The sequence below is a fragment of the Sciurus vulgaris genome, assembly GCF_902686455.1.
Source record: "Sciurus vulgaris genome assembly, chromosome: 18".
Classification (NCBI taxonomy): Eukaryota; Metazoa; Chordata; class Mammalia; order Rodentia; family Sciuridae; genus Sciurus; species Sciurus vulgaris.
The window spans coordinates 14,331,251-14,356,820 of record NC_136479.1 but is presented as its reverse complement, the minus strand read 5'-3'; the positions used below and the strand labels follow the sequence as shown (position 1 = coordinate 14,356,820).

At 43.8% G+C, this 25,570-nt stretch overlaps 1 protein-coding gene across 2 annotated transcripts in view; it reads right to left on the bottom strand.

The window, feature by feature from the left end:
- Window positions 1–25,570, bottom strand: part of IQCK (IQ motif containing K) — a gene marked incomplete at its 5' end in the record, with an annotated part of 116,602 nt that overhangs the window by 71,436 nt on the left and 19,596 nt on the right. For both annotated transcript variants that reach the window (XM_079120905.1, XM_079120906.1), the window contains 2 exons: window positions 9,298–9,375; window positions 9,520–9,572. In XM_079120905.1, coding sequence (XP_078977031.1) covers window positions 9,298–9,375; window positions 9,520–9,572 — 131 coding nt within the window. The remainder of the gene's footprint in view (window positions 1–9,297; window positions 9,376–9,519; window positions 9,573–25,570) is intronic.

The following is a 25,570-nucleotide window of genomic DNA, read 5'->3' as shown; positions in this document are numbered from 1 at the left end:
TTAAGAAATAAGCTGCTACTGGGTTAGAGCCTGGTGTTCCAGTATTGTTTGCAATTGTAGCCTAAGCTAGCCTACGACAGGGATACAGATATTCTCCGTTTTTAGGGTTGCCATGTGAGTAGCATTAGGTAATATGTGTAAATTGCTCAGAAGAGTGATTTTTCCCCCCTAGAGGGCTGGGGGTCAAACCCAGGGCCTCAGGCATGCCAGGCAAACACGTCACAGGAGCCACGGCTGCAGCCCTGCTGGAACAATACTTGAATGAATAGTACGTGAACGTCTGGTAGTCAGTGTGTGCATATGTGCACAGGCAGACAGACAGAAGGAAGCAGCTGCCTTAGGAGCTGCACATGGCAAAAGGGACACAAAAATTTGAGAAGGACTAAGAAAAGAGCTGAGTCGTGTGTCCTATTTTATGCTTCACCTTCAGAATGACTTGCATTTTTAAAATTGCTGTTCCTTTCTCTCTCTCTGCCCTCCCCTCACCAAGGGCATATCACTGAATTAGCATAAATCAAGTACATATATAACTGTATGCTATATCTGTCTCTCCATGAAAACAGGACCTGTTGTCTGTTTCATAGCTCCAAAGCACACAGTAGGCGTCCAATAAATAGTAGCTAGCTGGTTTATGAGTTTAAGGCACATCTAGGCAATGAGTAAATAATAGCTGAACAAGTGAACAGATATGTAAACTAACTCCCTTTAAATAGGTGGGACGTGTCTGCTTTCATACCCATATGTATCAGCAGTGGGGGATAAATGGATCCCCGTCATGGTTGGCACCCAAATTCTTCTTAGGTAGGAACTTGCTTTGTTTAAATGATGGAAGATCATCTTACAGAAGAAAAATGGAGGCTCAGAGAGATTAAGGAAATTTTGCCCACAGAAACACAGCCCTGAGTGACAGAGCCAGGTTCAGAAAGTGGAGTTGTGAGTCCAGAGACCAAGCTCATCATCAGTACACCACACTGGCCCCTCTCTGACTTCTAGGGACGTCCCTACCCCTCCATTACAGCTTGGGATTTGACTCACAGTCGTTTTCCTCGTTCCCTTCCACCCTCCTCAGCTGCTGCTTCATCCACCCTGACGGCACCTCCAGCACATGGCTGAAGGGTTTCCACTGGTCTCCTCCCTCCATGTGGTCACCCAACAGAGTGGGCACATCTTAGGATGTTCAACCTCAAAGACTGTCACATCTCAATTCCGCAATTCCTGATCTGGCCATAAACCTCAGCTAGAGTTTGGGTGCGGTCTCTGTTTCCCCAAAGGCTCAGAGTGTTGGAGCCACGTTCTTTAGGGCAAATCCCCCAAAGTTTGGTAGTATGGGAGGCAGGGGGAACTTTAGGAGGCAGGGCCTTAGGTCAGTTGGAGCCGGGCCCGCAAAGTGGATTGTGGGACCCAAATGCCCTCCGGCTTCCTGTGTGATCGTGCCTCCCTCTCTACACACATTTTCATTGTGACCTGACAGCCAAGAAAGCCCTCACTGGAGCTGAGCCGATGCCAGCGCCATGCCCTTGATCCTCCAAAACTGTGAGCTAAATGACCACTTTCTTGCACTATGGCGATTCCTCCAAAAACTAGGAATGGACCCACCATACGATCCAGCCATCCCTCTCCTTGGTATTTATTAAAAAGAACTAAAATCATCAGACTATAGCAATACGGCCACAGCACTGTTTATAGAAGCACGATTCACAATAGCCAAGCTGTGGAATTAGCCTTATTGCCCCTTAATAGATGAATGGATTTTAAAAGTATGGTATATACTAGGAATGTCAGAAAGAATGAACTTATGGCATTTGCCTCTAAATGCACGGAAATGGAGAACATCATGTAAGTGAAACAGGCCAGACTCAGAAAATGAAGGATTGATGTTTTCTCTCATATCTGGATGATATGGCAAAATAAGGGAAAAGCGGGATGGAGGGATCAAATACATAAAGATAAAGGGAAGATCAGTGGAGTCGAAGGAGATCCAAAGATGTGGGAGGGACAAGAATGGGAGAAAAGGTGGAATGCATTTAATAAAATCATGCTGTGTGCATATATAAATATACACCAGGAATTCCACCTTTATGTATATATTAAAAAACCCAATAAAAAATAAATAAATAGCCAGGCACAGAGGCACATGCCTGTCATCCCAGCAGCTCGGGAGGCTGAGGCAAGAAGATCACAAGTCCAAAGTCAGCCTCAGCAACTTCATGAGGCCCTGTCTCAAAATGAATAAATAAATAAATAAAAAAGGCTGGGGATGGGACTCAGTGGTTAAGTGCCCCTGGGTTCAATCCCCGGTACCATTTATAAATAAGTAAATAAATAAGCAAGCAAATGAAAGGAAGATGGATAGAGTAGAGGAGGAAGAATGGGGGAGGAAGAAGGGAGAAAAAGGCAGGGAAATGGAGACTGAAAGAAAGTAAATCAAATTTCATGCATGCATGACTTTGTAAAGCTGAACCCAACTACTATGTATAATTATGTTTTAATAAAAAATAAATAACCTCTTTCTTGATAAAGTTTGCCTGCCTCAGGTATCACATTATAGTAATGAAAAACAGATTAATACACCTCCTCTGCCTTTCCATCTTCCCTACTTACTCTCTTCTTATTTTCATTGTTTTTTACCCTTATGTGACACCATGGTTTGGGAAAGTTATTAGTGTTCACCTTGAACAGGGATCAGTAACTACGGTCCATCCATGCAATAAATCTAGCCCATCACTTGTTTTGGTAAATACAACTGGATTGAAACACAGTCAGGCCCACTCATTCACATCTTGTGCGTGGCTATTTTCATGCTACAATGACAACAGAGTGAGTAGCTGAGAGACCATATGTGCCTTGAAAAGCCTAAAAGATTTACTATCCTTTACAGAAAAATGTGTGGAGCCCTGACCTAGAAAGCTATTTGCTTTTCCCCAGGACTCAGCGTGTTGGAGCCATGTTCTTTAGGGCAAATCCAAGGCTCTGATCAGGACTTTCCCCTGCTTGTTGTTGCTAAGGGAATTGGGTTTGACATCCAAAAGGGTAGGTGGCTGGAACTTGAGACTGATGTAAGGGAACTGGCTGGAAAGCTGTGTGTGTGAGGAACAGGGTCTCGGAGCGGGGACCAGGGCTCCTCAGCACCTTAACACATCTCACTTGGGCCTGCACCTGCGACTTACCCCAGCCCCACAGCCATCTTCCCACCATGACATGAACGCTCAGTCCCTGCGGTGCCTTGTCACTTCAGCCAACTCCAGTGGACAAAGCCGTCAGCCCTCCTGGCTCACTGCCACTCCACAGATACCTCGGTGCGCATAGCATGTCCACCGCTCCGTCAGGTGCCCGTGAGGAGCTCTGAACAAGCCCACTCTTTTGTTTTCTTGTAATTTTTTATTATGGAAAATTTCAAAGATATACAAAAATAGATAGAAAAATATGAAGCCATAGGCTCCTCACCCAGCTTCCCCCAGACTGCTCTCCATGTCAGCCAGGTAACGCCCCCCACCCCCACCCACAGAATACGTAATTTCATACACAAATATTTCAGCATATTTCTCTAAAAAGTAATAACTTTTTATCCTGACTATGCAATCATTATCATTATACCTTAAATAATTCCTTATTCCATCAACTGTCTATTAAATGTTCCAATTCCCAATTGCCTCATCTTTTTAATATAGCTGTTCCTTTGAATCAGGACCCAATTAAGATCCACACACTGAAATGTTAAAAACTCCATTTTTCCATTCTAGTACAGACCTGCCACGCTCATTTTAGTGTTTCTGAGTGTCAAATGTTTCTTACTATATATCTGAATAGATAATGTGGTATTTCTTTCTCTTCCTGAAAATTAGTTGTTGAAGTGTTAACCTAATTTAGAAAATGTGGCAATTTATGAGAAAAATCGGAAGGTTTATAGAAGGGGCGATGAGGCTCCCTCTCACCTAAGATGCCCGGGGCCCCACGAGATGTTCTTTGCCATTGGCTCTGCCCACCTTCAGCCTCGGCTCCACTGGCCATCTGTTCTCTCACCTCCTTTCCAGGATGGCAGTGGGTTGCTAGGGTCACAGAAGCACCACACGTTCAGGCTGTCAGCTGGGCCACCCTTCTTCTCCCAGTCGATTCCCTATTGGTTTCACCAGAGCAGCTGCTGCAGCCCCCACCCTCCCCCGTCAGCCCCCAGAACCTGCCTGGGCCTCCCTCTCAGCAGATGCCTCCACACCTACGCCCATGTGTGATAACCGCAGCCTGGCAGTGCCCGCCATGAACTTCAGCTGTGCTTCTCCCTCCACCTCTGCTGCACTCTTGCTTTCAACTCTGGCCTCAGAGAAATGAGTGCATATCTTCCTGTGTCTGCATATGTGTAGACATGCACAGAGAAGGGTCTGCGAGGCAGTCCCTGCAACGTCAACCCAGTTGTATCTGAGAGCCAAGCTCTTAGGTGAGTTCGTGTCTTTTTCTTTTGATTTTTCTGCCTTGTTTGAATTTTTTCACTGAGCACATATCATTTTTACAAACTTGTAATACTACTTCAGAATGGAAGTAACCCAGAGAAAAATGTAGGTGATCCCCGGGAGGGAGGGACTTTCAATTTACCCATATTTCCCATACCCTTTTCCTGGTAGGCAGAATAAAGTTCACAACGATGTTCACATCACAATTGCCAGAATCTGTAAATATGCTATCTGACACCAGCAAAAGGGACTTTGCAGGTGTGATTAACTTAAGAATCTCAATATGGGGAGATTATCCTGAATTATCACTGGAGTCTGTAAAAACAAAAGATGGCGGCAAAGAGACTCAGAGACTTGTGACCAAGGAAGAAAGCCAGAGAGTGCGACATTGTGGGCCTGCAGATGGGGCCATGAGCCAAGGAATGCAGGCAGCATCTAGAAGCTGAAAGAGTAAGGAAGAGATTCTTTCCTAAGCCCCTCAAAAGAATACACTTTGATTTTAGCTGAGTGAGACCTATGTTGGGATCTAACTTTTAGAACTGTATGATAATAAATTTGGGTTGCTTTAAAGTTACCAAGTTTGTGGTGATTGGTTATAGCAGCAGTAGAAAACTAATACAATGATTTTAAAAGGAAAAAAATGAATCTGAATATAGCCCTGTACCTCCCTCCAGTCATCTCTAATCAACACAGACTCTGTAAGTTCAAACAATGGCTTCCTTCACAAACACAGCATCAAGCATGGTCGCCACAGCCAACCACATGCCTTAGAGTCATGGACTTCTGGAACCATCTCTGGGGTACCCTGAAGTTCACTCCTTGTCCACCTCAGCTGAATCCACACATTTGTCACAGGGATCTTAATTACCAAATCAAGCATTAGACAGTCATTAGAAACCATCCTTCAAGTTTAAAATCTAGCTCTTCTAGATTCTAAAGGCTAGCAATAAGCAGCCGGACCATGTCTCTCACAATGCCAGGCAGTGACAGGGAGCTGCAGCTCCTACTCAGCCACCAAATCACGAGGAGAAACATACGACCCTTTACAGTGCTCTGTGTTGCTGTGCTCTGAGGGTCAGGAGGGTGGCTGTGCATTTTTCACTTATGACATTTTCAAGATGCAGTGCGACTGTCGGAGCTCGCCTCACCATAAATCGAGGAGCATCTGCAGTAAGCAGGTGTTATCACAGGCTGGAGCTGCCCGTGACCCCATCTGCACTGTATCATCTGCAGCATCTTCACAATCACATTTACCATGGAGAAACGGAAGCTCGGAGAGGGAGCTGCTGCAGTGGGCCTAAAGGGCATCTGTGCCTTCTTTAACTCCTCCACTCGTAAGGTGGAGCCTAATCATTCTCCCTTGACCAGCTGACTTTCCTCTATAGGATGTGATGGAAATGGAGGTTTGACTTCTAAGACGAGGTCATAAAAGGCACCACGCCCTCCTCCTCCCTGTACTCCAGTCCAATTCCAAAGGAGGCCAGTTGCCATGCACCGAGGATATTCAAACAGCCCATGGAAAGGCCCATATGGGGGAAAACTGAGGTCCTCTGTGCATGAGTCATCTTGAGAGGCAGGCCCGAGGCCAACCTTCAGATGACTGCAGCCCACAACCTCACGGGAGACCGAACCACCCAGCCCAGCTGCTAACCAATTCCTGACTCACAGAAACTGTAGCACAGTAAATGTTTAATGCTTAAGTCGCTAAGCTTTGGGGCAATTTGTTACACAATAATAAACACAGGAAACATGTTCCCTAGTCATATAATCAGTAAATGGTGGGGTAGCGATTTCAGTACTGGTTTTCCCCAAAGCTTGGGTTCCTAACCCCAACTCAATGCTGCCCAAAGTACTAGTTTATAACTTGCTTCCTTTAAAGAACCTTGGCAGAGTCCCTCTCACAAAAGTCACCTTTCTCCAAGGTGGATGGTTCAGTCCTAGTCCAATGCCCGTCCATTATGCTCCTGCCCCCAGTAACAGCCATGTTTGCCCAAGACCCAGTTCATTTCACTGGCAATTTCCCATCTCTAGGCTCTCAATTTGAGTATCTACATCCAAGTGTTGTTGTGAATATTACATAATATTTATAGGTTCCATTTGTGAAAAAATAGCATTCATAAAAGCATTTAACAGAGAAATGGTTCAATTACACTATAAATTATCTCCTAGACACAGCACATCTTCTGCCTTATTGCAACTGTTCTTTAAAATCACCTAGGAAGCTTTTAAAAACAGACCATACCTGCGGATTCTGATTTGGCAGGTCTTAATGAAGACAGATACCAATATTTTTCTGAAGTTCCCCAGATGATTTTAAAGTACAGGCCAAGATTAGGTCAGAGGATCTCAACCAACCAACCCTGGGGAGTTTGCTGGTGCCTGTAGACATTCTTGGTTGTCACAGTTGTACGGGATTCATAATACATCTAATGCGTAGAGGTCAGTGATGCTGCTAACCCTCCTACCATGTACAGGCCAGTTGCCTTCAAGAAAGAATCATCCAGATTCTTTCCATGTCCATAGGCCAAGGTGGGGAAAACCTGGATTAAATATGGTTTCCTGGCTCCATCTTCGTTATTCTTAAGAACTTTAGTTCCTACTTCTCTGAACTCTTCTGCTCAAGAGAATTCTTGAGAAGAATAAAACACCTGAGTTCTTACCTCTCAAAACCAAATCTGGGCACCAACCAATTTGGCCACTGTCCCCGCTGGGCTTGGCTCCAGGCCTGCTGACAAGGGCACGTAAGATCCTGTGCTTCCCATTTCCCTTCAGTACTTTGTTAACATCTGAATGACAACGCTCACTACAGAAACTACAACTAGTTATAAACACATCTCTCTTACCCCAAGGACTGAGCCATAATTTACTCATCTCTGTTTTTTTTTTTTTTTTTCCATAGCACCAAACTCTGTGCATCGTGGTGGGTAGTGTTCAATAGATATTTATTGCATGAAAAGAATTAGATTAGTTTTGTTTTAATTTTTATCATGCTTCTAGGTATTGCTTTGAAAGACAGTGAAAGCACAGAATATAAATGCATTAAAGGTGGAGCGCTTGTGTTTCTGTTCCTGCAGAGTCCGGCTGACGTGGCTGCTGCTGCCACTTAACAGTGTTTACAGAAGCTGCCGGTGGACCTCGAGCCATTTAAATAAAGATCCTTGTGCAGCAAATGACGAGGGATCAAGAGGTCACTCATGTGGAAGATTTCATTTTTAAGATCCCTTTTCATTGGTTACCAATGGGAAGGAAAATGGTTCATTTTTAAGGTGAGGAAGCAACTTGGAAAATGGTACAGAGAACACCTTGACTTTGAAAAATAGATGCAAAGCAATGAATTATGAGCGTTCCACTTTGTGGGACAAAATTAGGCATAGATGTAGAAGCTAAGTAAAAAAACATGGTTTTCCAATATTGCTCTCCTTTCAATGTATAGTCTCAGTTTTTAAAAAATTGGTAATACCTGGGGTCTTTAAAAAAATTCTCAATATTGAGAAGGTCAGTCAAGAGTCTATTCACCTTGACATTCTTAAGGAGGGCAGGTTTAGGCAAAAGACGTGATGCTTAGGGTCTAATTTAAGGTGTCCTGCTCTGATTAAAATGTGACTTGGCAAGCCTCACCTGATGTACTTGTGTCTCAACTTCCTGACATTGTTCTTACAAAGGGTTGGCATGGAAACACTTTAGAGCAACAGATGAAATATAGACTATTTTCCAAATGGAGGTATCTTTCCTTGTATCTAATACTTTAAATAGTGCAATCCAGCTTGAGAGTCAACTCGGGTGGGATCTTTCCAGGTTGCCCTGTGTGACCTGAGCCTCTCGGGGCTCCAGGTTTGCTCTGCTCTACTTGTGCCTATGCGTGGCCTATTGCCTTCCCTTGCCAGGACATAAATTCCATGAAAAGGGGGCTTTGTGCCACTTGTTCGCTGTTCTGTCTCCACCACCTACGATGCTGTTTAGCACACAGAACTCAATACACATTTCTTACATGAATGAAAATATTATGCCAATCTAGAGATGAAATATCCTAGGTAAAGCCATCAAAAGACACAGATGAGATGCCATTGGATCATCTAGATTTCAAAAGTACGTACTGGAGTCAAATAAAGCAAGTCACAGAAAAATGCATACATTTCCTCATCTGCAAAATAGAGTTGGTAATGCACCATTACAGGGATCCAATTGGGCCACTGGTATTAAATGCTGAGACAGTGACAGAGGTACTTAACAAATGACAGTATCAGATCATCATTGTTACATCACTGAGAAAAACAGCTCACACCAAACTGGACCACTAGTTTTATATAACATAAGCTAATTTTATCAAGTGAAATAACTAACGTTAAGAGCTCTGAAAGGGTGCACTATAGGCTGAACTGATTACCTCAGAGAGGGAAGAAGATGGAGTTTAGAATGGGCAGAGTGTTTTATCTGTCATGTTCTAATATTGTAAATGGAGAATTGATGAATATAGCTAAAAATTAATAGCTGGAAAAATGTAGTCTTACTTCCTGAGACATAATGACCTTCAGAGAGAGAGGAAGGGAGGCCGAGGCAGGAGGATTACTTGAGCCCTCGAGTTGGAGACCAGGCTAGGCAACACAGTAAGACCCTATCTCAAAACGGGGGTGGGAGATAAATTATTTAGGGTAAGAGTTTGTTTTCTATTTATTTCTGAAGCATCTCAGGAATGAAATCACAGCATGGACAGCATGAGCTTAGCCTGGACTATAAATAAGAGACAGGAATATAATTGACCAGGGGCCTGGGTGAATCACATGGGTTAGTTCTCTTAAACTGGAGAAAACCACCATTGATATAAACTTAAAATCAGGAATAAATTATTTGAACTTACTGGTCTTTCAGCCATTCGCTCACAAATGGAATAGAGAAGAATTCTGTGAATGGTTCCCCCATCCTCTTCGGATTTTGGCTGGACACAGTGCCATGTTTGATGGACAAGAAAACAATAAGCAAGAATTCAAGTCAACTGTTGCTATTCTGATTGCAAATTCACATGATTATTTGAATAATTTGAGGTCATTGAATATTTGAGGACAGGACATAAACAACTTACTTGTACAACCACTCAGTAAGAAAATCACAGGCAATGAATTTGGTTCTTTTCCTCTAAAGAGAAAAAAGAGAAGAGATAATTCAATTACATTCTTACTTTTCCCATGTGTCTGAGAGGACAAAGGAAGAGAGGTTAATTGATTAAACATAGATGAAATATGCATGAGCCCATTATGAAATGTATAAGCATGCCAAAAAGCAGGCAACATAAAGAATTCTGAAGACATTTCTCCATTTTGGAAAAAATATGCTGTAGATAAGCATATTTTCTAACATTAAGGACTAATAAAAAACAATGCACATGCGCTTTTGGAATTGTCTTAGAAGGGTTTTTTTATTTAAATCTAGGGAATGATCCCAGTGGCTTGGGAGGTTGAGGAAGGAGGACAGCAAGTTCAAAGCCAGCCTCAGCAACTTAGTGAAGCCCTAAGCAACTTAGCAGGACCCTGTTTCAAAATAAAAAGAGCTCACATCCCTGGGTTCAATCCCCATTACCAAAAATGAAAATAAAAATAAATCTAGGCCAGGATTTTCTTTCTTTCTTTCTTTCTTTTTTAAGTTGCTCAAGCACAACTTAACAAGGACAAAAACAGGTTAAGTTCTGAGAAATGAATTAGGTGACTTCATTGTTGTGCAAACCTCAGAGTGCGCTTACACGAACCAAGACAGCCACCATGCCATCAGGTGATACGATCTTATGGGACCAACGCTGCCTATGTGGTCGGCCATTGGGCCATTGACTAAAGTCATCATGTGGTACATGATTTCAATTGCACTAATTGCACCCCCAACCCCCAGTCCACTTAACTCTTTAGAACAGCAGTACTTCAGGTCTGGGTGTCACCTTCAAAGGCAGAAGTCAAAATATAAAAATAAAAAAAATTAGTAAAAACCAAATCCAACATGGAAGCCAAAGCACACAAGTGCCATTAGCTAGTACAGCAAACCTGCCAGCTGTCCACCTAATACCACTTTCTTCCTTGTCCTTACTGAGAGAAACCTGATTGCTGCCAAATGGCAACCGGTTCAGCCAAAAAGAACGACACATCCCAGGCTCCCGGGTAGCCAGAGACAGCTTCGTGACTCGGTGCTGCCAATGGACACGTCCTAGAGATACATGAGAAGATCCTGCCGTCCTGATTTTTGCTGCCCTGAATTCCTTGACGTTTCCATCTATTTCCTCCAGGCTGGAACACAGATGTAGGGGTGGGGTTAGAGCAGCACCTTTGAGCAATGAGACCAAAAGTCACGTGGTACGGACGGTGGAGCAGGGAGTGGAACCTTAGCTGATCTTTGTAGGCCATGGCGCCAGCCCGGGCCCACCCTGGGCCCACCCTACTCTGGACATCTTGATATGAAAGGAAAGATAAACTTCACTTGGTTTGTTACTAGTGTCCTTGAGTTTTCACTCATGTCAACTCCAATGACAGCCAGCTAGCCAGAAAACCACAGGGAAGCAAGTCCTCGGGTAACAGGGGAGAAGGCGTATCCTGCCTCTGTTTCCATTTAAAGTCTCTTCTGTGACCCAAATAGAACCCATCAATTCCTTTTAGAGGACTGCTGTGGAAGCTGGGTTGACAGAAGGTCCTTCCTCCTCCTTTGAAGACAGCAGGGCCCAAGAACCAAGTCTAGAGGTGGTGGTTGCCAAGCACAGGGATTCTTCCCAAGAACAAAGGGAATACGAGGGGTCTGGGCACTTTCTGTGTCCCTCCGCCATCCCCCAACCCCCACCCTGCACCGTTTCAGGAGGCTGATGTTACGGTTCACCGTCAGCCTGGCTCCTGTACCTTCCACTGGGTCGCTAATGGGAGCCATCAGCAGATCAGAGAGGAGAGGAGAGACTGGTGAGGTTAAATTATGCCCCCCACAAAACAAAATGACAAAACGCCCTCATATGTTCACGCCCTAACCCCCAGGATCTCAGAATGTGGCCTCATTTGGAAATCGGACTGTGGAAGACACTGAAGTCAGGCTCAGTCGCTCCTGCAGGACAAAGGGGCTCCCACGAGTGTGGACAAGCGTGGGGTTATATCAGCAAGGAAGAAGGGGAATGCTGTGGACAGACCTCAATGGCAGACTCCTGGGGACGTTGTGCTGGGCCCTGGATGCACAGGCCCCTCTGCAAGGGTCCAAACTCCCTGAACCTTTCAGGTGCATGAGCCAGTAGATTTCCTTTTTTGATGATGTCCACTTGTGCTGGGTGGCTCAGCGCTTATGACAGAGTTGTGACCACTGTTAATGTCCCCTCCAATCAGCCAACGCCCACGTGTCTAAAATGCCTCCAGGAAGCAGTCTTGTCCTCTTCCTTTTGGGGTGCTGTCTCCCTGGTCTCTGTCCATCCCCACCATAGCCCCTCATGCTATAACATAACCACAGGCCCCTGCGTCGGCCTCCCCGACTGACTTACAGACTTACTTTCTGTTTCCATTGCTCCATCAAGTGCCTGGTAGGGAGCAGATGATCAAAAATGCCAAGTAAAAGAAAGAATGAATTCACTATTCGACCTTCATTCATCCAAGCAAGAAAACTCACGTACAGGGAGTCAGACATCTCAAAGTAGGAGTGGCTAGTACGATTTTACAATTTCTCTTCACTTAAGAAAATGCAAGTTTTATTATGAAAATTTTCCTTTTCTTTCCTCCCCCACTTTCACTTGAAAATAGGCAACTCAGCTTTATAATCCTGGCTAAGGTTGAAAAGATGGTTGTGAAGTTGATGATCAAAAAGGAAAATGCTCTTGAAGGTTCTTTTTTTTTTACAGAAAGCTGTATCATAGCTCTTAGTTAATAAAATATAATGGTGCCTGAGTTGCTGGAGATTATTTGTAATCTTTTACCTCCATGCTTGATAGGCTTTTATGGAAAAAAAAATTTGAAACACTGCTGTCTAGGGTAATAATGGAATGTACTAGATCATGAGATGGAGTCTTTTAACTCTGTGTTGCAAGAACAGGCTCTTCAAAAAGCCAGCTTTAATCAAAATAAGAAAATACTTGTACAACAATGCAAATATGTAACTAGTATGAATTGCCATATAATAATTTAAACAATCCAGCATTTGTAGAATGGCAGTTTCTCTCTCCTTCCACAAAAGACACATTGTTCTCTTGGCTTTTACCCCACTATTTAGTGGTAAAGATTTTTTTTTTTTTTAGCCAAAGAGAATGCAGCCTGACTTATTCTATTAAACAGACTTTTAAGATAGCCAAGTGGTCTGATGTATGAAGGTCATGCAGACAGATTTAATCACTTTTGATGCAAAGAAATAAAATGGAAGAAATTGTGTTTTCCTTCTGTTCTGGGCAAGCACGGACGTGCTGTGCATACCCAGGCACGCAGAACAGTAGGGATATTGTTCAGCTGTTGTTTAGTTTAAAAATTATCTGCTGGGGAGCTGAAAGAGAGAAGGGAAGGCAAAATGAAAAGTTGTGGTGAGTGAAGAGATAAGAAAGGAAGTCATAGAAAAATGAAGGAGGAAGATTAAGAAAGTGTGGGCACCCAGGGTCTACGCAGCGTAGGTGAATACGTAGCATTCTGTGATGATTAAAAAGTGTAAATGTTCAAGTTTGGGCAAGCAGAGGAAATAGGGCAACTTCAAACAAGGTTGAAAAACTTTTTTTTTTTTTAAATCTGGAGTTAGAAAGGAAAAAGAAAGTGTTAAGGGATAAGGTATCGTGATGTCATGAATCTGCAACTCTGAAAAATGGATGTAGGGAGATGGACTGATATGCATTGGTGGATAGTCATGGGCAAATAAAGCAAAGTGAGTAATTGTAAAATCTACGTGGTAGGTATGTGGGTGTTCCCTCTGAGATTCTTTAAGTTCTTCTATGTTTTGAAAAAAAAAATGTAATAAAATGGGGGGAGCATCATCATAAAAGACCCAAATCTCAAAGAGAGAAAAGGCAGAAATAAATGGTGGTTCCATCCAGACGTTGTTCTGTGCCAATTTTTATGTTGGACACACCCAGGAGACAGACTGGAGGTCTGGAGACTGGAAAGAGAAACAATTAGCATTTGAAAGTATCAAATGACTAACATAATTCTACTCTAAAGAAGTCAAAAGCTCGTGCTGTGAATCTAGGGGTACTAGTGTGGCCGGTTGTGGCACTGCGCTGGCCCAGCTTCTCTGTGCTTGCAAGAATAGGAGTCTGTTCGGGTTACCTTGCGTCTTAGTCCAGTCAGGTTGTTAGGATGAAAGGATCAGACTAGGTCATTTATGAACTATAAACGTTTATTTCTCAGTTTGAATGGCGGTGCTGGCAGATTGTTGTCTGTCACTGGACCATTTGGCATAGAAGGCATCTTCTCACTGAATCCTCGCATGGAGCAAGGGGCATACAGGATCCCTTAGCCTCTTACAAGAGCTCCCACCCATGCATGAGAGTCCAGCTTCATGATCTAAGCACTTACTGAAGACGCCACCTCCGAGTGCCACACTGGGTCACTAGGAAACACAAGCCTTCAGACTGACGCACCATGGTTACTGGAATTTTTCTGTCAGATTAGGCTAGATCTTGGGGTAACACTCAACCTCTAAAACTTCTCACTCATGTCACATGACTATTTCCATCTGATCCATGTTGGCTTTATACTGAGACACAGGCTGATAGAGCAGCCTCCACCTGAAAAATGTCCATTCTCATGGCAAACCAGCAACACAGAGGATGGCCCGTGTCCACGCTCCCACAAGCCAAAGCGGTCTCCCCGCCAAGCCTCACTTGGAGGCCCCAGAGGGTTTTGAAGGATAGCACGTTCTACCAAGGGTGTCACTGTGAAGGCGGAGGGTGGTAAGGGACACAGGATCCTCTGCCTGGTGGCAGGGCCAGTCTCTGGAAGCTCTGGGCCACACTAGTGGTGTTCAGGGCCCCGGGGGCTCCAGTCAACCAACCAGACTGGTGTTGGTTCTGAGTGGCAAGTGGCTTCCTGGCTGGGCTTCTTTCCTACTTGCTACTGCCTGTTCTGTTGTCCCACTCAAACTGGTTTTCTCCTCCTCTCTGCTTTCAAGTTCTGCTAACTGTGGCTGTTTTTAAAGCTTTCTCCAGTCCCTGGGTGTCTCTCCCCGTCTGCCCACACTGTGGTTTTCCAGTTGTCTCTGTCATTTGACATCCCACCTCCCAGAAGGGAGTCTGATTGGGTTGGTTGGCTGCTACCCAGGATAAGAGTATCCCTGTGGCCAGAGCAATTGAACCAGCCATTTCAGGACCACCCATCGGCCTACAGGGGCTGCCCAGAGGCCTGACCCTTAATGCCTGGTTCAGTCACTTGTGGCCAGGGGATGGTGGCACAGACAGAGCAGGGACAAAGATCTGCAGTCAAAGGCCACAGACATGGCATACGCATAGATCGCCACAGCCTCCTTCCCATATAGATATTCTTCACAATAAACTTTGAGAGACCTGAGAATTCTAACCTGACAAAATCAATCAATAACTATGATTCTAGACATAAGCAAACTTTCAGATTATAACCGATGACAAAATACTCACCATAGAAAACTTCAAATGGGCATTGATATTTTTGTCACTGCATTAGAATTTTATTAGAGAAAAGTAATATTTCTCAAAGAAGTTCAAAAATGCACTAAGACCACAACATATGGACAAAGATTTCCCAGCCCAGGCCTCTCGATCATTTCTAAAAGTGTTCTCCATAAAAAAGAAAAATGCTAAAATAATTCTACCACACCTTTCCTGCTAGGATCTATTTTTTCCACTCTTTAGAATTTCCCCCCACCCCCTAAACAAGAGCTGATGGTATTTCTAATTTCCCCATTGGCCAGGGCAGGAAATGAAGTTTCTTCCTTCACTGACCAAAGCCCTTGTACTCTAAAAATGATATTCAGGTTTTGATTAAAAAAATAGAAAACAACTATAATAAATGATTATGAGATGGGCAAGGAATGTAAAGGAACAAAAGGATTTGTTTTACTGAATTATTCATAGTAGCAAATTTTGGGGTCATGACATCATCAAAGGAGTAGTCAGGAGTTATAAATAGTTTCCTGATACCAACTATTGTTTACAGTGTTCTTCACGGTAACCTAACTTGATGAGCAAACAAAATCCGAAGGGAAAATATGCACAGGATAGGATGGGCTGGGAAATGAGGAGGTCTTGCTGCCTCTCCCCAAATTCCACATTTAATCCACATTTAAAGCAGAGATACTATTTCCAGCCCTCATTTGACTCAGGCAGAAAACTCCTTATTGCTTTCCAAATGCAGCAAAGTTCATTGTTCCAGTTTGACTCTGTTCAGTAATTATTCACTGCACACCTACTATGCACCAGGCCCTGGGCTAAACTCAAGATAAATAAGGAAGACATGACCCCACTGTGACTAATGCACTGTTCAATGTTCAGCAAGCCCCTAACCCAAGCTAAGCAGCAGCTCCGAGGCTACAGCCCATCTCCAGCTCCAGGGTATCTTCTGAGGAGGCAGCCATGATCTTCCCACCTCACCTCCACCTGAACCCAAACCACCTGGCTCACATTTATCCCGGCTAGAGGGATCCACTGAGTGAGGGATCGGCATGTGACCTATTTCAGACAGGATGTGATTGGAGACTTGTTGGAACTTCTGGGAAATAATTTACTTTCCTTAAAGAGCTTGCCTATTCTCTCCTGCAGGTTGAGGTAGAAGGGGACGCCAAGACTCCAGACCTGTGGTCAGAGCTGTTTTGCTCCTCTGAGCGAAGCCAGCCTAGGGATAAAGCTGAGTCTGCAAGAGGCTAAGCAAGAGGCAGGAGAAAACCAGGCCCTCAGCTGTGTCACTGAGTCCTGAATCAAACCAAATGAAGACGCCCTCTCGACCTCAGGACCTTCTAGTCTCCTGAGCCAATAAACCCCCTTTATTATTTAAGCTAGTTTTCTGCACGTTACATTAATGATAGCTCCCCTTTCGCATTCTTTTGCCAACAGCAGGTAATTGATCAATAGTTCATTTAAAGAGAAAGCCTTACAGGCTGGGGTCACAAAGGGAGGACCCATTGGAGGGCAGGGTCAACCCAAAGGAAACCATCAAAAGATAGAGAGGAACCAAGTCACAAAGATATCCTCTGGGTCCCCAAATGGGCTCTACCAGAAGATCTCCCCTATGGGCCTCTTGTCTGCACTTAAAAAAAAAAAAATCTCTTTTCTACTTGAGTCAGTTGAATGGGGTTTTCTGTCCCTTGCAGGATCAGTCCTCAAAGCATCATCTCCAGCAAATATAAGAATCTCAGCAAATATAAGAATCTACATGCTCGACACTCTTTAGCTGAAATAAACTAATTTGAGTTTGCACTCTTTTTACTGCTAATGACATAAAAAATAAGGCTTTAAAAAAAAAAAAACCCTGATGATAATAAAAAATCATTAAGTTTACTGAGTGCCCAAAATATTTTCAGAGATGCATCAGAAAGAACTTCCAAGTGAAGTTTACAAAGCAGCCATTATGCCTGCTCTGTTCATTCCAGTCGTTCAATTTAGTTCTAATTAAGCTCTGATCACTCAGGCTCCAATTAAGCTAATCCAAAGGCACGACTGGATGTCAAGGGATCACTTAAGAACATCAACCCCACTGTAATGTTTAATCTTTATAATGCTATTTACATGTCTCGCACTTAATTTGCTCCAGGGGAATATAGCCCGTTTCCTGGAAGGACAGGAACGGCATTGTGGCCTTTAGCCCACCTCAGATCTAAGGAGCAGGCTGAAGCTTTAACCATTGCACAGTTGTTTTCCTGCCTTAAAACCTTGCTTTTCTCCCACATAGACACTGGCCAGGGAAGGCACCTATAAGGTCAATGTCAACGCACATTCACTAAAGAGAAGGCAAGTCTCCTAAAACTGCACTCCCACAAAAACTCCTTTCTCAGGATCAAAATTATTGGCAAAGCTAGTCACCTCTGGTAGACCAAAGGGTCTAGCACATTCCCTTCATGGCCTGCTCTCTGCTTGGAGTTGGCTCAAGTCTTGGGTAAAAGGGAAGCTTGGACAGAGGCTCTGATAATACCTGTGCTGATCCTCCTCACCTGCCTGAAACGGAGGGTGGTGTTCCTCCCAGCCAGACCCACCCTCTCCCTCTGGCTTCTCACTCTGTGACGTTAAGCCCCTCTCCTTGAAGCACAACGCTTAGTAACAGTGGCTACCGCCTTCTGCCCCTGTCACACATCATCTCATTTCATCTTCCCAACAGCCCTGGTGAGGTGGGTACTCTGATCATCATCCTCACCATCCAACGGATCAGATTCAGCTGGCCAGAGTGGCGCATGCCCCGTCATTCCATACTCAGGAGGCTGAGGCGGGAGGATCACAAGTTAAAGGCCAGCCTCCGCAACTTAGCAAGACCCTGTCTCAAGATAAAAAATAAAAAGGGCCAGGATGTGGCTCAGGGTAAAGTGCCCCTGAGCTTCATCACAAAGACAAAAAAGAAAGAAAGGAAAAGAAAAACTAAGGCTTACCAAGTTTAAGGAACCGTCCCCAGAAGCCCAGAGCTAACAAGGGTTGGAGAGGGAACTGGAGCCCACCGCCTGACTCAGGCACCCCCGGCCTCGTCGCTGCGCCTGCCACAGTCTCCGCATTCCCCAGATGTATTCAGCCTGCATCTGCCTTACACACTGTCCTTACTTTCAGTCTTCTATTTCAGGTTGTTGTTGTTTTAACATTTCAGGCCCCGCCACCTCTGCTGTCCAGTACAGGGGATTGAACCCAGGGGCACTGACTACTGAGCTACATCCCCAGCCCTTTTTATTTTGAGACACAATCTTGCTAAATTTTTGTCCTCAAAATTGGAATCCTCCTGCCTCAGACTCCTGAGTCGCTGGGATTACAGGCACGTGTCACTGTGCTCAGCCTTCAACAAACTTTCTCTTAAAGGACCAGATAGTAAGCATTTGGGGCTCAAGTCACAAATATTCAAGTGTGTCCCTGAAGTGCAAAACCTGTCACAGACAAGATGAAGAGGCACGGGCACCGCTACATTCTAACAACATTCATTTACACAAGCAGGCAGCTGGCTTCATGGTCCCCAGTTCGCAGACCCCTGCTTCAAAGAGCTGACTGATGATCTTTCAAGTGGAAGCATAGAAAAAAATCAACAGTACTTGATTTCTGAAACAGAAGTTTGATTTTAGGAAGGTTCTATTTCACCTCTGTTTCCTTTATTATGCTAAGGGGTTAACACTTAAAACATCTTTTGGGTCTGCAACTAGTTTAAGATCTGGGTTTTCTTATTTATAAAAAGTAACAGAAAAAATGCAGTTCTATAAACAACCAAGAGAGCCAATTATTTATTTTTAAGATATGTTCATTTAAAAAAAAAAATCCACCAAATTCCATTTTCACTCTTTTAAACAAAGGGCTTCCATTGTTTTTTAAAAAATAAATCTATTGTATTTATTTATTTTTTATGGGGTGCTGAGGATCAAACCCAGCACCTCATGCTTCCATTCTTTAGATCCTAATTCTCAAGTCTGGGAGGCTTGCCCAGCTCTTGTTGTTTGGGATTGGGGGGGTGGGGTGGTCACAAGCTGTGAGTCTAACCCTTTACCCTTGTGGAGAGGGGTAAATGAGCTGATGTGTGAAGGGATTAGCTCCAGAGTCAGGCTACCTGGGTTCCAAATCTTATTCTTCCAGTTACTGGTAAGTGACTTTGGGCAAGGTATTTAGCCTCTCTGCCCTGTTTTCCTAATCTGTAAAAATGGGAATAACACATAGTAATGAATGGTAATATGTAGTTGTTATAAGGATAAGTAAAATTTAAAAGATATGTTCATATTATATTCTCAGGTTCTGAGCATGCTAATATTTCTAACAGTTATGTTTTCATGCTTACTAATAAGTACCATTTTTAAGGGACTACAGGTTTTGTATCCTTTATCCAAAATGCTTGTGCACCAAAAGGGCTTTGGGTTCTGGATTTTTTCAGATTTTGTAATATTTGCATACTTATAATGAGGTATCTTGGGGGTGGGACCCAAGTCTAGACAGGAAATTCATTTAAGTTTCATATCTTATACACATGGCCTGAAGATAATTTGGTATTTTTAACAATTTTATGTATGAAATGGTTTCATTGTGTGGAATTTTCAACTACGGGGTCATGTTGGTGCTCAAAAAGTTTCAGATTTTGATGCCAGGGGAGGTGCTGCAGGTCTCGGGAGGCTTAGGCTTGGGAGGCTGAGGCAGGAGGATCACAAGTTCAAAGTCAGCCTCAGAAACTGCAAGGTGCTAAGCAACTCAGTGAGACCCTGTCTCTAAATAAAATACACAATAGGGCTGGAGATGAGGCTGGGTGCTGGAGTGCCCCTGGGTTCAATCCCTGCTACACCCCCCCCCCCCAAAAAAAAAAAAAAAAGAGTTTCAGATTTTGGAGCATTTTGTATTTCAGATTAGGTCCCCTCCACCTGTCGTACTTTAGAATGATGAGAAGAGTCCACCCTTGGCCATCTGTAATATCCAGAAACTAGGAACAGGGATGCCATCCACCAGTAATCAATGCAACAACTGGTCAGCTGGAAGACACCATGGGGAAATCACATTCCTTTTGCAGATTTGCTGTTTTCCAAGCATAATGCTAATAGCGTTTACAGCAGTTAATGTGTATCGAGTGTTTTCCATATGCCAGGAATGCTTACATTTTACTTAACTCATCCTTATAAGAACAACATCCTAGGTCCTCCATACGATTCCCATTTTACAGAAGAGGAAACCCGGGGCACAGAGAAGCTAAACACCTTGCCCAGAGTCACTCACCAATAAGTGGAAGAATAAGAATTCAAAGCTGAGAGTCCAGCTCCAGAGCTGGTCCTTCCACACAGTAGCTCATTTAAACCCCCCAACAAACCTACCTCAGGTTTACACATGAACAGAGACTTGCAGAGCAGTAACTCCCACGAAGTTACCAGGTTAGAGCCAGAAGTCGAACCCGCCTTCTGTTGCCAAATTCATACTATTTTAAATGCAGTGTACGAGGTAATGAGCATAAAGGGCCACCATTCTCCACCTCTGTATCCATGTCCTTTGCCATGTGACTTTACTACTCTTCCCATCAGGAGGTAGAATCTGTTTCCTAACTCCCTGAATCTGGGCTAGGCTTCGTCTTGCTTGGCCCAACATAATGTGTGACTCTGATATCATGTCAGGGTCCGAGCCTCGGTCTCACGAGGCCTTGATGGCATTCCCTCAAATCCTAGTGTGGCTGCCAAGTGCTGCCATTCACATGGGTCAATCTGAGGTCGGCTGAAAGACCAAGCGAAGAGGCCAACCCAGACCAGCCTGCGCTCAGCCTACCTGGGAACTGATCAGACACATGAATGAACTCAGCCAAAGTCAGAAGAAGCTCCCAGCTGTGTCCAGAATGGTGAACTAAGTAAACAGTTGTCATTTTGAGCCTCTAACTCTGAAATTAGTTTGTTAAACAGCAAAAAGTTAACTGATGCTGTGTATAATAAGTGAAATGCAATTTATGGCCAAATGATTATGCTTCCCTGTCAGTCAAGACTGCCAGCTCAGCCATCTGGCACAAAGCCATGCCCCCAAGTCAGAGGACAAAGCTTCAGGCCAGAGAAGGAAAGTCCTGCCACAGAGCCCTGCCCTTTATTTGGTAAGGGAACCATGGGGTCACCCTCGGGGCAGAGCCTGTTGACTTTTTAAAGCCTTGTCCTTTGACCATGACTTTGATTTTCAGCAACAAAAGCAACTAGCCAAGTTTGAGGAATGGAGTCATCGATATGCCCTTTTGTTAAAAAGAAAAAAGAAAAGAAGCATGACTATAAAGTTATAATAAGATTTTCTTACAGGGCTTACAAACTGGATCTGACAAAAATTCCAAGAGTCACAAAGGGAACTTTTTTTTTAAACAAATAAAAAATGTAAAAGCCACTTACAAATTTTGGGGGAAAAAAAAGTTATGTTTTTATTAGTGCATTATGGTTATGTATAACATTGGGGTTTATTTTGACATAATCATACGTGCATGGGATATAATTTGCTCTGCTTCAGTCCCCAGGCTGCCTCTTCCCCTCCCCTCCTCCCGCTGTTCACCTTCCATCTACTCTTATTTCATCGGCACATCAAAATCAGACAATTAAATATTTTTAAAGCCATTTAAAATTTTAAGAAAAAAGTTTTTTGGGGAGGTACTTGGAGATTGAACTCAGGGGCACTCCACCACTGGGCCACATCCCCAGCCCTATTTCGTATTTTATTGAGAGACAGGGTCACATTGAGTTGCTGCACTGAGCAGCTTAGTGTCTCGTTTTTGCTGAGGTTGGCTTGGAACTTGTGATCCTCCTGCCTCAGCCTCCTGAGCCACTGGGATTACAGGCTTGTGCCAACGTGAGCAGCTTAAGAAAATGTTTAACACATAAAAATCACACATATTTACAGGGTGCCATGTGATGTTTTGATACATGTGTTCATTGTGTCATGTTCACATCGGGGTAAGTATATCTACTTGCTCAAACAATTCATCATTTCTTTGTAGGGAAAACTGCACAATGGGAAATATTCTCAGCCTCGACAGCCTCATCACCAGGAGACATAGTAGGAAAGAATGTCGGCTCTGGACTCTGACTCCTGGGTTCAAACCTTAGCTCGGCTTCTTAGTAGTCACATGACCTTGGGGAACCTCTCTGGGCCTCAGTCACTTAAGGTAGAAGATAAAATCACCCACCCACAGTGCTATTGTGATGATTAAATGAGGTCACAATGTGAAACAACCCTGGCATACAGAAGTACTCTACAGATGGTTTGTCACTAAAAAGGACCACTGATGGGCAGGACAGTGTCCTGACACTGGCTCAGATTACCTTTTGGCAATGACAGAGCATTAAAAGATGGTCCCTCACTTTGACCCTGGATTCAGGCTTCGGTGCTAAATTCCAAAACATGAAACTGGGATTTGCTGTCTGGACTCATTTAATGTCATAATAGTCAATCAAATGTGATAAGGTCAGGCCCAGACCCAGTTTCCTCCTCCACTCCTTGGTACCTAAGCAATAAGTCCACTCAAAGACCTGGACACAAATGTGTGTTCTTGGCAGCATGGTTCATGATGGCTCCAAAGTGCAAGCAATCCCCAAACAAAACGAAACAATGACACATTCTCCAGTAACAAAAATGGAGGCACGGAAGCCTACTACAACATGGGGCGCTGATGATATTGCAGTAAGTCCGTTGCATGTGGACAAGAGTACATATTGTGGGATGACATGAGATGTCCAGAAAGGCTAAATCTACAAAGTAGCTTAGTGGTTGCCCGTGGCTGGAAGTAGGAATGAGAAGAGACCAGGAGACCACTCTTCATCTTGCAAAACTGAAACACATTAAGCAATTTCACCTTCTCCGCTGCCTCACCCAGTCCCTGACAACCCAACCATTCTTTCTGTCTCTAAGAATCTGACCACTGAGCCACATCCCCAGCCCTTTTTTTTCTTTAGTATTTTATTTAGAGACAGGGTCTCACTGAGTCGCTTAGCACCTTACTAAATTGCTGAGGCTGGCTTTGAACTCACGATCCTCCTGCCTCAGCCTCCTGAGCCACTGGGATTACAGGTGTGCACCACCGCGCGGGCTTCAGTCTTTTTCTGACTGGCTAATTTCTCTTTGCATAATATCCTCAAGGCTCACCTATGTTGTAGCATACGCCAGAATTTCCTTCCCTTTTAAGACTGAATAATATTCCTCTATGTGTGTTTGGTGTTTGCTTTTGGGTAGCTTCTGATTTTTCTGTGAGTGTGCATCACCTGCCTCCATTCTTTGGGTACAGAAGCCCTCTCCTGCAGTTGAGAGCTGAGGTAGGCTTAGAGACAGGAGGACTGACTAGCTTCCTGGCTCAGGGACCTTGTACACGCGAGTAAGTTATTCATTCTTTCTGGGCTGCAGTTTCCAGACTTTAAAAAATGCTCACAACACCACCTACATCACAAGGATGTTCTTAAAAATCAATGAGAGTTTATAAACAAATGTTGAGCAAGGAATACAGAACCTGGAGAAAGAAGTACTCATGGACTTGAAGTTTGCTAAGAGAGATCTCAATGTGTACCCACCAATTCATATTGAAATCCTGACCTGCTGGTGTCTTGATATTGGCCTTCCAGCCCCCAGAAATATGAGAAATAAGTTTATGAACTATTTCTGGTATTTTCTTATAGCAGCTCAAACCAACTAAGACACTATGTGAGACACAAGGTGATGGATTGTTAATTAGCTTGATTGTGGCAATCATTTCATAATGTAGACATATCAAATCATCACATTGTACACTTTATACAACTTTTATTTTCCAATCGTATCTGAATAAAGCTGGAAAAAAGTACTTCATAAATGATTGTGTTCCCAGAGTGTGGTATGGGGGTGCTCCAGGTTGGCTTAGGGTCCTGAGGCAGGATGAATAGCTTACAGCTAAGAATCACAGACTGGGAACTCGGGAAAAGTTAAGAACACAAATCAGAGGTCACCAGCTGGTGACATCTAGCTCACAACATGTTGTCTGACATGTTGTGTTTAATTTCTTTTAATTAGTTGTCAACATTGAACATTGGGGAAGTTCATATTGAGCTGTGTCCTGGGAGCTTCCACTGAAACACTGAACCCCCGTTCCCCGTGTGACAGGTTCTGGATGTTTCCCCCTTGAGATACAGCGTCAGCATGCTGGGTGTGATAGTTTGAATAATGACCCCAAAACATATTCAGATCCTAATTCCCTGAACCTATGAATACGTTGCCTTATATGCAAAAGACTTTTGGCAGATGTGATTGAATTAAGGAATTTGAGCTGGAGTGGTTAACCGATTACCCACGTGGGCCCAGTGTAACCCAGGGACCCTGATAAGTGAAACGGGAGAGTCAGAGGAGGATTGGTGACGAATGAAGCAGAGGTCGAACTGATGGTTGGTATCGCTGGCTTTGAACATGGAAGAGGCTCATGAGCCAATGAGTGCAGCCGGCCCCAGAAACCGGGAAAGGTGAAGAAACAGGTTCCCCTGGAGAGCCCCCTCAGGAAACAGCCGACAGTTCATTGCAGACTTCAGGAGAGGCTCTCCGCCTCGCAGTGGGCAGGACATCCCACAGGAGGAAAGACTGTCACGTGTCCTAAAGAGTTTCAGGTTTTTCATTGGACATCGGTACAAAATTTGTTCAGAATTGTTTGAGCCTGGAACCTAAATCAATTTAATATGAATACAATTTCTTTTTATGTTTCAATATAGATTGATTTTTCCAGGAAAACAGCACACAGTCAAGAAAAAAAATCGTACTTTTTTTTAGCACCTAAGAGTTTTTTGCCATTTCAGAAAATCGTACCACCAAGAGCAACACCACTTACAGTATTTGAGTGGAACGTGATTCAATCTGCCTTTGGTAGCTGTTGTGCAGTGACTGTTCACACAGGGACAAGCAATTGACTACTTCATAATGTAGTGTAGTTTTATTGGAGCATTTAAAAAGGAAATATACATTATTTATATTATAAATGATTTTCTTTCATTTCTCCTCTATATTATAGTCTACAATAAGATAAATGACCCCACTCTGTCTTTGAAGTGACTATAAGGATAGATGGGATAGATTATTATGCTAATGGCCCCTAATCAATATGCCTCCTAGGTTCATAGTCCTGTCCAACATGACTTTGCCAGTCAAGAAAAGATGGAGTTTATTTTTCAGCTGCTTTGAGTTTCTTGGACCCATGGAATGTGGTGGAAGTTGTGAGTTCTAGCACTTTGGCTCTGCATTTCTGCCTTCGCGCCCTCTTGGAAAGCCGCCCCTGGACCACCATGCTGTCGAGGAACGGCAATGGCCCACGGATGGAGGAAGAGAGGCCACGTGGAAGAGAACAGAAGGGTCCCCGCCAACAGCATCACCAAAGCCCCAGACTCCGAGTGAGTCCAGAGGAGACCCACAGGAGAACCGCCCGTCAGCCCACAGAATGACAAAAAATAACGAACCATTGTTATTTTAAGTCGCAAGTTTTCAGATAATTACTCAGCACAGCAATCAGGTTAGTGCTAAGTAAGTTCTCTTAACTAAGCTTTTCATTTCTGGACTATAAGGGCCCGAGGCAACGCTA